Genomic DNA, 13027 nt, shown 5'->3' on the forward strand with positions numbered 1-13027 from the left:
TTCATGCTTAAAATTGACACAAAAAGCAATCTTTACACTTAGAAACTAGCTTCAAATCATGCTTTTCTTCATATTTTCAGAAATAAGAGAGCTGGACAGGTTTATGCTTGATTTCAGTGTTTTTGTGCAGGTTTTAAGGTGAATTTAGTGAAAGAAGTGAAGAAGGAGAGAGATGCAATCAGAAAAGACATCAAAAAGTGCAAAAGGAGAAGCCGAAGTCACTGCTCAGCGGCAGTTTACCGCTGAGCGGCAATCAAGAGCTTACGGGAGGTCCGCTGAGGGGAAGAAACGACTCACGCACTTACCGCTGAGCGGCACTTTTATGGGCTTGGACCTAATTTTCTGTAATTTACGAATAATATATAAGCTTTAGGGTTTCCTAGGGTTAGGTATCTTTGGCTGGAACGAAGCAAACACTCTCTGTTCCACCCCTTTGAAGGAGGATCTTGGATGCTCAGGCTTCCTCTTCACCTTTTTAGGGTTTTATCTTTCATTCTTTCATTGTTATTCATCTAGGTTCACCATGAATATGGTGAACTAAACTCTGTATGTTTGTTGGGGAATCAATGTAATCTTTTGAAGCTCTCATATATGGAATTTGTTTTTACATCTTTTATTTAAGATCTATGCTTTCTTTCATCATTAGTTAGGGTTTTTCCTCTTTGCGTAATGCTTGCATTGTTTAACTCATTCGATACATGATTATTGGTTTTGTCGATACGGGCGCGTACGGGGAAGTCTAGATCCGGGGAATTTCTCCCAATATCATATTGGTTGTCGTTAAGCTCCTGCACTTATGAACTAATCATTAGGAATGCTAGGAATTGTATGAACTTGTGATTAAAGAGAAGCCTTCTTGAAAGGTACTTTAGAGAGTGGCATTAACAATGATGATTTGAATGTTGAATTCCTAAAATATATGAGAGTGGATAAGATGAAATTGAACCCCAACAACATATTCATACATATATTTCATTGAAAGTGTTTATCTTTTGCTTTTGCCATTGATCAAAACTTCATGCATACATATTTAATTTTCGTCTTCTGCATATAAAATCCAAATATTTCGTCTTTAAGTCTTAGCTAATCAATAAACCACACAACTAAACTAGGCCGTGAGTCCTTTGGGAAGAACGATACTTGGTCTTACCAAGTTTATTACTTGAACGATTCGGTCATACTTGCCGATTGAAAAACAAGTTTGTGACATCATATTTTGGTGTTCATAAATTTGTCCATCAATAACGGACGGCAATTCATAGACAGAAAGCTGACCGAGTTCTTTGAGAGGTTGCGAAATTAGGCATGTCACTAGTTCGGTAGAGCATCCTCAGACGAACGGTCAGGTAGAAGCGATGAACAATACTGTAGTCGTTGAGCTAAAGCGGCGCTTAGGAGATCGAAAGGGAGCGTGGGTCGACGAGCTACCCGAAATCCTGTGGGCCTATCGATGCACGCCTCACGGAACAAACAGGGAGACCCCCTTCAACTTGACATACGGTATGGACGCCATGTTGCCAGTCGAGCTGGGGGAGCCATCATTACGGCGACAGGTCAAGGACCTGCAGCTGAATAGCCAGGAACTAAGGATCGAGCTGGACTCCTTAGACGAACGGCGAGACCGGGCGGCCTTAAGAGCTGAAGCATGCAAACGCATGGTGGAAAGAAAGTACAACTCCAAGGTGCGGCCTAGAAGTTTCCAAGAGGGCGACTTAGTATGGAGGAAGGTTGGCGAAGCCCGCCGAGTAGCCGCGCATGGCAAATTGGCAGCAAAATGGGAGGGGCCTTTCCGGGTAGTTGAAGCGCTCGGAAATGGAGCATACAGGATACAAAACTCGAATGGACGTTGATGAAGTTGCTTCAGCTAGAAGGAAGGATTGAATGCAGCGGAAGATTGAGTTCAGAGATGGCAGCAGAGATGAAGAATGGAAATGCAGTGCAGACGTTGAATTCAGAGATGGCAGCAGAGATGAAGAATGGAAATGCAGTGCAGACGTTGAATTCAGAGATGGCAGCAGAGATGAAGAATGAAAATGCAGTGGCATAGGTGATGGTAGAGGAGCTTTTTGGAAGGTGGATAACTAGCTCAGGAGGCCTTCCACTGGAAGGAAGCTAGGTGGAGAAGGGAAGCTCATTTGGAGTGACTTTTGGGCAGAGTTTTAGGTGCTGGAAAATGCATCAGCAGAGTAAAATTCAATATTCTCCAAAAGTAATCTACAAGCTTTGCCTATGAGATTTTATAGATCAATCTCAAGGCTTAAGCAAGCAATTTACACGTTTCAGATCTGAACCCATGTGCTAAATGTGTGGCTTCTAAAACACGTGACAAATGAGTTTTATGTGGAGAAACAATTATTAATGCAGCCCCATAGAAGGATAAGCACACCCCTTCTTGTATAAAAATGTCTATTTTACCCTTCTCCATGTTTTGGCAGATTTGGAATATCTTCTTGTTCTCCAATTTTCCATCCAAAGATAGCAAATAGTACTTGACCTTGGGAAGAATATTCATCCCTCTTGTGATAGGTCCAATGGTGCTAGGCCTTCTTGTATCAGACGCCCTATCCCAAACACTTGGAACGCCACTCATTTGAAATTTTATTTCAGTTGAATTATGATTTGTATTTTCGTTATTCAATTAATCAAATGACAGGACGCCCATTTTCTCTCAAGATTAAGTCTCAAAGAAGTAAAAAGTCCAAGTTGATGAACGGAGAGTTCCCCAGGAACCACTGTCAACTTGGCCGGACGGTGAACGGAGAGTTCTTCCCAAAGAACCACTGCCGTCCGCGCCCCAAAAGTCCAAGTTGATGAACGGAGAGTTCCCCAGGAACCACGGTCAACTTGGCCGGACTGTGAACGGAGAGTTCTTCCCAAAGAACCACTGCCGTCCGCGCCCCAAAAGTCCAAGTTGATGAACGGAGAGTTCCCTAGGAACCACTGTCAACTTGGCCGGACGGTGAACGGGGAGTTCTTTCCGAAGAACCACTGTCGTCCGCGCCCTAAAAGTCCAAACCACTGTCAACTTGGCCGAACGGTCAACAACGATTTCTTTTCCGAATACAAGTCGGTTTGGGGCGGGCGGTTAACGAAAGAATAAAGCTAAGTTCGTTTTGGTTTACCTCAAACGAAAATATAAGCATACGTCAAAAAACGCGATAGAGGCAAAGAAAACGAAGTTGTGTATTAATTGGCAAAAGCACTAAAACGCGCCAGCATTTACAAAAGGACCGCCCGGCCAACATCTCGACAAACCAAGATGTTGGGCGGGCGGCCACAGGAATACACGTTGCAAAAATTAAGTATGAAAGGAAATATCTATTTGTTTCTAGCAACCTCCTCTTCAGCCCGCCCAACTTCGATGGCTTTCTCAGCTTCAGAAAGACCAACAGCTGGATCTTCGCTGACCAGAGTGTTGAGATCCACAAGGACGCCATAAAAAACGTCCTTCTCGATGTCGAAACCCAGGGCGTACGGTTCCGGAATACCGGCCAGAAGGGACGCTGGCCCAAGGGCTTTGTTAAAACCTTCCTCATGCTCAAAGACAATAGTCGCCTCGAGCTCGGCGACCCTCTCATTGGCCTTAGTCAGCTCACCCTTGGCCTTAGTCAGATCATCGGTCAGAGCCCGATTTGCCTTGTGGAGCTCGGCCTCAGACTTCTGCTGGCAAGAAATCTTGACCTTTAGTTGACTACACTCCCCCAGTAGCTGCTCATGATCGCCTCGGGCGACTGCCAGACGGTCGTTGGCTTCAGCGACCTCCTTCTTTGACCTCTCAAGATCGGCTTCCAGCTGGTCGATCTTTTTGTCATACTCGTCCTGATTCAGGAGCAGCTGCTCCATCGCTGATTGGAGGGAGGACGAGTTCTTTTTCTCCGCCAGCAGCTCGGCGCGCACCTCCTCCACCCCCGGACGAACGGCAGATTCCTTCAAGTACCAAGCCAGGGAGGCCGCCCGAGTCGACACCTCGAACATGGCATTGGTTAGCTCCACCTCAGAAAGAGGTTCAATCAGCGCCCGCTGAGAGGAGCTCATGTGGAACTTCGTCCGGTCGCTCATGCTGAAGGCCGGACTAAATATGCCGCTCGGTAGGGGCATCACGGACACCCTCTCCTTGTCCTTCTCTTTCTCTTTGCCCTTGCGGTCTCTCTTCGACGCCGACCGCGACGATGAGCCTTCCCTATCCTTGCGGCCCTCAACCGCAGGATCCTTCCTTTTGCGCACCAAAGGGGCTCCAGAAGCAGTGGTCGCCTCGGAAGCAGGATCCACCCGAACACCTACAAGGTCAGGAGGAGAATCCGGACCCGACCCCCGGCCTCCAGATGTAGTACCCCCAGCCTTTTCAAATTGGGGGGCTTGTTGCGTCTGCGTGGGGCGCATTGCGGGAAGGCGTCGGCCCGAAGATCCCAAGGGCGGAGGACGGGGTGCGTTCGACGCAACTTTCGGCCGGGCGGAGGATGAGCTGGCTCCACCCCGCTTTCAGGAAGTTAGGAAGTTGGATTGACGGGGAGCAGGAGTCGTCATAAGTTCTGGAAAAAACAAACATTCAAAAACGTTAAGATCAGTGTACTAAATACAAACAAACTCAACATGAAAATACCATACCGAACGCCTTTTGTCCACAATCCTCAAGACTAAGGCATTCGACCAAGTGACGGGCGGAAATCCTGCGGGGGAGGGCATTGATGGTGCGTACGGCCTCTAAGTCGAGGGGACTCAACGCTCCCACAGGGGACGCTTTTATTCTCCGGGGCTCCCTCGTCCAGTAGAAAGGGAACAACGGTTCCCCCTCGCCATCATGGAATTCATGGCGGCCGGCGGCATCGATGATTATTTTAAAGTAGTGGTGCTTGAAGTTCTTGAACGAATCCGAGAAGGGGCGAAAGAGGGCCCTTTCCCGGATGGAGGTGAAGGACACCAACTGCCAGTGGGGGGCGGACGGACTTCGAAAAAGTGAAAGAAGACAGGAATCGAAGGAGTGACGCCCACGACCAGGCACGTAGCCAAGAATGCCTGAATGGCCGCCTAAGAGTTAGGGTGCAGTTGCGTTGGAGCCACGTTAACCTCCCGGAGGACGGCCATTTGAAATTTGGTAAAGGGCACCCGGACGAAAAGATGGGTAAAGAAATTCATATACATATAGAAGAAATCGTCCGGGCTTGACCTCTTCTCGTAGAAAACTCTTTCGTTTCTCATGCTTACTCCCACCCGGATCAATCGTGAGTCCTCTATATCCCGGACGATATGCGTACGATTGACCCTCCACTCCAAATCCTTACGGGAGCCATACGTGGAAGCATACAGGCCGGGGACGTAGGGAGCCCATTCAGATACCACTACCCCGTAACCGTCCGGCTCGTAAGGAGAACCCTCTACCCGGACACCGCCTTGGAGCAAGAAGAGAGGCACGCCATGAAATATCCGATCGGCCACCGTACTCGACGCCTCCAGAGCCGGCCTCGAGAACTCAACAACCTCATGCAGGAAGCGAGAAGAAGCCGAACTAGGAGAATCGCCGCCGCTCCTTGTCGACCCCTCCCGGACTCCGCCCGACGACTCAGAACCAGAAGACTCAGTATGGACAACGACCATTTATTACCTGAGGAAAAAAGAATTTGAAATCTTGAATGAAACGGAGAGAAGTGAAAATGACACCGTTCCCATCCGCTATTTATAGAAAAATTTAGGTGACCGTTGAAGGCATACGTGCCGTCCAGATCCAACGCAATCAACGCCCCAGGTTTGAGGACTTTTCACCTTCCGCCAGTGTGGATGCACCACGTGTTTTCCCGCCAAAATTCCAAACCCCTCACAGGCCCACCAGATCTGGCCCAACTACGAATTGTTAGCCCACGCCGCGCATCACTCGAAGTCCTACGCGCACTACGTGCACTAGGACTTGGGGGGCTTGTGTACCAGAGGGGACCGGCCGCCGTACGGAAGGACATCCACGTCATGGGATTGCCAGACGGACCGGCCGCCCGTATTACCATATGAGACTTAGGAAACTACCCTTCTACTTACTAATACGAAGGGCCGGGGTACTGAAGGGGCGGACGCCCATATGCCCCATGATCACACTATTGTGAAAGGTTGTATGGCAGGGCGGACACCCGTGCACCCATACCCAAGACTCACCCGAAGCCGGCCGTCCAGGCCGTGGACCCATCAGGACGGGCTGATAACAGTTGAAAAACTGTTATTTTTATGATTAAAATTGACACTAAAAGCAACCTTTACACTTAGAAACTAGCTTGAAATCATGCTTTTCTTTATATTTTTGGAAATAAGAGAGCTGGACAGGTTTATGCTTGATTTCAGTGTTTTTGTGCAGGTTTTAAGGTGAATTTGGTGAAAGAAGTGAAGAAGGAGAGAGTTGAAATCAGAAAAGACAACAAAAAGTGCAAAAAGGAGAAGCCGAAGTCACCGCTCAGCGGCAGTTTACCGCTGAGCGGCACTCTGGAAGTCACGTGAGGTCCGCTGAGGGGCAAAATGGCCGCTGAGGGGAGAAACAAGTCACGCACTCACCGCTGAGCGGCACTTTAATGGGCTTGGACTTGACTTTTTGTAATTTACGAATGATATATAAGCTTTAGGGTTTCCTAGGGTTAGGTATCTTTGGCTGAACGAAGCAAACACTCTCTCTTCCACCCCTTTGAAGGAGGATCTTGGATGCTGAGGCTTCCTCTTCACCTTTTTAGGGTTTATTCTTTCATTCTTTCATTGTAATTCATCTAGGTTCACCATGAATATGGTGAACTAAACTCTGTATGTTTGTTGGGGAATCAATGTAATCTTGTGAAACTCTCATATATGGAATCTGTTTTTACATCTTTTAATTAAGACTTATGCTTTCTTTCATCATTAGTTAGGGTTTTTCCTCTTTGCTTAATGCTTGCATTGTTTAACTCATTCGATGCATGATTATTGGTTTTGTCGATACGGGCACGTACGGGGAAGTCTAGATCCGGGGAATTTCTCCCAATATGATATTGGTTGTCGTTAAGCTCCTGCACTTATGAACTGATCATTAGGAATGCTAGGAATTGTATGAACTCGTGATTAGGGAGAAGCCTTCTAGAAAGGTACTTTAGAGAGTGGCATTAACAATGATGATTTGAATGTTGAATTCCTAAAATATATGAGAGTGGATAAGATGAAATTGACCCCCAACAACATATTCATACATTATTTCATTGAAAGTGTTTATCTTTTGCTTTTTGCCATTGATCAAAATTCATGCATACATGTTTATTTTCTGTCTTGCATATTAAACTCCAAATATTTCGTTTTAAGTCTTAGTAATCAAGAAACCACATAACTAAACTAGGCCGTGAGTCCTTTGGGAAGAACGATACTTGGTCTTACCAAGTTTATTACTTGAACGATTCGGTCATACTTGCCGATTGAAAACAAGTTTGTGACATCATAATTTGGTGTTCATAAATTTGTCCATCAAGTTTTTGGCGCCGTTGCCGGGGACTCTGGTTTAACTGGTTAATTTGTGTGATTATTGATTATCTTTGACTTATTTTTTTATTTTTAATTTAAATTTCGAATTTTTTTATTTTATTTTATTTTTGTTTTTTTTTTCAGTTTGTATTTTATTATTTGATTTTATTTTATTTTTCTGTTTTCTGTTTTTCTGTTTTCTGTTTTTATTTTCTGAATCTTATATCTTCTCTTATATCTTTTTGTGCTAACCAAATCTTTTCTAGGGTTTTGTGTTCTTGTGTATGCAGGAGGCAATTCGAACTAGGAGCAAGAAAACAACAGAACCTCTGCTTGAAGGATTAGAAGACAGTAGACGGAGGAGAAGAATCAGAACATCTAGAGAACTTTTCCCTCCTCCGGAAACTCTGTTGCAACCATCACCACAAGGTTCTGACAATAGCACAGAAAATATGGAGAACAATAATATCAGAAGAACTCTTGCTGATTACACCAATATAGCTGGACCTCAGCACTTTAACAGCATAGCTAGACCTAGAGTCAATGCAGCTAATGGAGGTCAAACCAGCACTGATCCAACTGGTGAAAGAGCAATCAATTTAATGGGTTATCTCATGAAAGCCCATATGAGCACCTTACTACATTTAATGAAATTTGCAACACAGTCAAAATCAATGGGGTGCCAGACGAAGCGATCAAACTTAGTTTGTTTCCTTTCTCATTGGGAGGCAATGCTAAGCTTTGGTTGAATTCTTTTCCAGAAGGAAGTTTCACAGAGTGGGAAGCAGTGGTAACAAAGTTTTTGAACAAGTACTTTCCACAATCAAAGGTGACAAAAGGCAAGCAAGAGATATCTTCATTTAAGCAGGGCATGGAAGAATCACTGGGGCATGCATGGGATAGATACAAAAGTCTGCTAAGAAAAACACCCACGCATGGTTTGAAGAACAGGAAGTAGTCTTAACTTTCCTTGGAGGGCTTGGTTCACAAACCAAGATGATGCTTGACGCCTCAGCAGGAGGCAATATTAAATGGAAAACTCCAGAGGAAGCTATAGAAATCATTGACAACATGGCTACTAGTGATAATGAGCTCACAGTGAGAAGAGCTCCTATGCAACAAAAAGGGGTTCTCCAATTACAGACACATGATGCCTTGCTAGCTCAAAATAAAATTCTAACTCAACAGTTGGAGACTCTGACTAAAACTCTTGCACAATTACCTAAAGAGTTGAAAACTGCTGCACAGGTACAAACCCAGTTGTGCGAATTATGTGGAGGTGATCATATCAATGGTCAATGTGCTTTTCCAGTGGAAGCCTGGAGGATGTTAATTTCATGGCTAATCAATTTCCATACCGTCAAGGGAATTACAATCAAGGGTGGAAACCACATCCAAGCATTGGTCAAGGACAAACTGGGCAAGCTAATCAATATAATAAGCAGCAGCAGCAACCAACCTTTTGGCAACAGTTATCTATGCTTAATGAAAGATCAACAAGGTTGGAAGAAACTCTTCAGCAATTCATACAGAAAACTGAATCTTCTCAAAAGAGCACTGAAGCTGCTATAAAGAATTTGGAGATTCAAATGGGTCAGATTACCAAGCAATTGGAAGAAAGGCCAAATAGAAATTTTGGGGCTAATACTGAGGTTAACCCCAGAGAAGAGTGCAAAGTGGTAAAGAGTGTGAATGAAGAGATAATTGAGTTAGAAGAAGGAGAAACAGAAGAAAGAAGAGAAATAGAGAGCAAAAATACTTTTCCTTTTCCAATAAATCAAGAGAAACAAATGGACTTCACAGAATTATTCAGAATGGTGGATAATGAAGCACCTTGGGAACAGATTTACAGAAAATTGCAGTTTACACAAAATCTGATGAAGAAATCTCTACAAAGAAGAGACGTAGAGATGATGAGGCAAAAGAGTGTATAACTGTTAAGAAAGAGTCATTCCCTCCTAAAGCATCAGATCCAGGCAGTTTTTCTATCCCTTGTACTATAGGGAAGAAAAGGTAAAGAAAGCTCTTTGATTTAGGTTCAAGTGTTAACTTGATACCTTATTCTTTACTGGAGCAAATCGGCAATGTTAAAGTGAAACCTGCAAAGGTTAAAATAGTAATGGCCGATGGATCTTCAAAGGAGCCATGTGGGATTGTAGAGGACATTATAGTTTGTGTTGGCAAACTTCAGTTCTTGGCAGACTTTGTGGTGATGAAGATGGAGACCGAGAAGATACCTATCATACTTGGAAGACCGTTTATGAAAACGGCCAGGGCTATCATAGATGTAAATGAAGGTATAGTGGTGCTCCAGGACAGAGAGGAGAGAGTGGTGGTAGATGTCTTCAAAGATGAGATGCAAGCAAAGGAGGAAGAAGCTAGTTATAAAGCTGCATTTCGAGATGCACCCATGACTAGCCGTAAAGATGAAAATCTTGAGGTTTCAGGTAACCATTGTTTGTTGTTTCAGGTACCCAAGGAAGAAGAGATTGGAAGAGGAGAAGAAATTCCTAGAGACTGGAAGAAAAGAAGACTCCAACTTGGCACACCTGTTAGAATCAAGAACAAGTTGTGGGTTGTGAAGGGCTTTAAAGAGAAGGAGATGATAGAGATAGAGTCTCCATATTCTAGAAGAACCAAAACAGTTCAAAGGAAACAGCTGAGGAGTTGGTGGAATGACAACATCAACTATAAGAAGATGGAACTTGAACTTTATTGGGTCAAGCTAATGACATTAAAAGAGCGCTTGCTGGGAGGCAACCCAGTGAATTTTTGATTTGGTTTTGTAATTTTTAATTTGTGAACATTATTTTTGTATTTATTTTGTTGGATATAGCATCTACTGAAGGATGCTAGGTGGTTAAGTATCTACTGAAGGATACAATGGCTGTAACACCTACTGATGGGTGTTGGTAAGAAAATTTTGCACCTACTGAAGGGTGTTGGTGGATTTTGGGTCAGGCTCGTGACGTTAAACAAGCGCTACCTGGGAGGCAACCCAGTTGATTGAATATTTCTGTTTGTTTATTTTAGTTAGGGTTTGCATAAGCATTTTGAACATTGAATTGCAGGGACCAGTGAGGGGCATGTAGGAGGCACGTAGGTTAAGAAAAGAAGGAGAAGAGACATCACGAAAGTGCCGCTGAGCGGTACTTTACCGCTGAGCGGTACTCTCGCAGATGGGTTTTAGTTCCCCTTAGCGGGACCCGAGCCCATTAGGGTATTTTTAAACCCTAAGCTGCGTATTTCTTCCATTTTCTCTGCACAAACACTCCCACATACCTTCTCCAAGGTTTTCCACATCTTTTCACTCTTCCTCTTAAGAAAATTTCTCTTCCACTCACTTTTTCACTAGTGTGCCATCAAAGTTTGGGGTTGGAAGAGAGCATTCTAGCTTGGAAGCATTCTCATTGCATCTAGTATCTCCACCCAAGTAAGTAAAATGCATTTTGTTCATTCTAGGGTTTTGATTTTGAATATGATTGTCAAAGCATGAAGATTTAGGGGTTTTGATTTCTTGCATGATTTGATGATATATTTGATGTTTGAACCGATTAAACTGCATGATTATGAACTGGAAAACTGAAAATTGCATTTGGGTGGAGTTAGGAAAGCTTTAAAACAGGTTTTTCAAAAATCTGCAGAGTTACCGCTGAGGGGTAAACTGCCGCTGAGCGGCACTCTGCCAGATTTGATTTTTCTTTTTTGTGATCTGGAATGTGGTACTGGTGGCGCTGAGGGGAATTCTGGCCCTCAGCGGTGGTTTAGCTTCGAAAGGAGTTGTGTTCTGTGTTTTACTAATGATTAACATCATGTTCTGTGGTTTTGTATTTGTGTTTTGAATGTAGGAATGGCATCCTCTTCAGGAAAAAGATTGAAAACCATGGCAACCAAGAGAAAGGAAAAGGAACCAGAGCAACCCCACTCTAGCAGGTTCCTCTCTAGGAAACATGAGAAGCACTTTAAAGTGGTTCAGGACAGGAGACTTCTGATGGAGAGAAAGGTTGGAATGATACCTAACTTGCTCCTCAATTTGGAGAGCAAGTTTAGGGAATGACTGGGGAAAGCTAGCCACTTATCCTGCACCTGCCAACATAGCTGTGGTTAAGGAATTTTACACCAATGCAAAGAAGATTGGTGATTATCCAGCTGAGAATTATTTGGGCTATGTCAGAGGCCATGCTATCAGGTATGATCCTGATTCAATTAATAACTTTCTGGACACTGTATGGGCTGGTGAGCAGTGCCAGTTTGCTCTTTGCATGGAGGAAGGTGCTGATTATGAGGATGTGGAGAGAGTACTGTGTATACCTGGAGGACACTTCCAAAGGAATCGATCTGGCTCAGTGGTTAACATTAGGAGGACAGATTTGACTCCTCTTGCAAAGTATTGGATGGCGTTTTCTCATGCCAACATTCAGCCATGTTCACATGTGTCAGATATTACTCTCAGCAGGGCATTCTTCATCTACTGTGCTATCAGAAACTTGAATGTTAATATTGGGCAGGTGATAGCTGATGAGATTAGTGTGTGCGCCAATACTTCAAACAACAAAGCACCACTAGGACATCCTTCTTTGATCACGCACCTTTGCAAGATAGCTGGGGTGGACACTTCTGCTCCACCTTTTGAGAGGCCAAGAAAAGCTATTGATGAGGCCTATTATAGACAGTACTGTGGAGGTGATGATGCAGCTCAGCCAGTTCCACCACGCCGGCTCGTAGAGAGAGAGGGCCAGCACAGAGCCAGACATCTGCTGATACACATGAAGCAGAACCATTCCAGATGAGGGACATGTATATGTCTCTTATAGTGCTCAGTTGCAGTCCATTCACAGAGGGCAGGTGGCCACTGCTGAGATGATTGTGGGGATGTATGATACACCTCCAGCCCACAGGTGGACTATGGATGAATTCCATAATGTGGTAGCTTGGCCAGAGGAGCCAGTGCATGGAGGAGGAGCTGGAGCAGCTGAAGCTTCAGCTAGAGAGATGGAAGAAGATGAAGCTGATGATGATGATGCATTTGAAGATGATGAAGATGAGAGGAAGAGGAAGATACAGAGGACAGCTCAGACTGATGAGGAGCTGAGATAGCATTTACTGATAAATGCTATCATATGATTATGCTTTTGTGGTTTAAGTTTTCTGAACTTATTTGTTTTTGTTTTTAGATTAGGGTTTGATGTACTCTATTTGAAACCTGGTTTCTTGTGATGGTTTGCTATTAACTGTGATTGTGTGATAAGTAATATGCTGAATGATGCTTATGATTAATTGATGTTGAGATGATGTGCACATTAAAATGCTTATACAGGTGATTCACAAGCTTTGTGAACAAATGCATGATATCATGATTGTGATTGTGAAATTAAGCAGGATGTGTATGTCAAATGTGAATGAGCTTATATGTGAGATTTTGAGCTCCAGAGTTGTTATTGTTGAATGCTATTACTTTGAAAGCATGAATGATTTTGCCCAGGTTTTCTATGATTGAATCAATTGCTTGTTTTGCATCATATGATCAAGGCCGTTTGTTGGAAACCTTTTTATTGGCCAAATTTGTAAAATTAGC

General features: G+C 43.9%; 1 protein-coding gene across 1 annotated transcript; it reads left to right on the top strand.

Moving 5' to 3' along the window:
• Positions 1-1355: 1355 nt before the first annotated feature.
• LOC148199320 (uncharacterized) lies at positions 1356-1850 on the top strand. Its single transcript, XM_088112625.1, has one exon. The coding sequence runs from the start codon at positions 1356-1358 to the stop codon at positions 1848-1850; it is 495 nt and encodes a 164-aa protein (XP_087968751.1).
• The last annotated feature ends 11177 nt before the right edge of the window (positions 1851-13027 follow it).

The sequence above is a fragment of the Vigna umbellata genome, chromosome 4 (genome assembly GCF_029865625.1).
Source record: "Vigna umbellata cultivar VRB3 chromosome 4, Vumbellata_1.0, whole genome shotgun sequence".
Lineage (NCBI taxonomy): Eukaryota > Viridiplantae > Streptophyta > Magnoliopsida > Fabales > Fabaceae > Vigna > Vigna umbellata.

Coding starts and splice junctions, on each gene's coding strand:
- LOC148199320 (XM_088112625.1), top strand. CDS start 1,356: ATGAACAATACTGTAGTCGTTGAGCTAAAGCGGCGCTTAGGAGATCGA.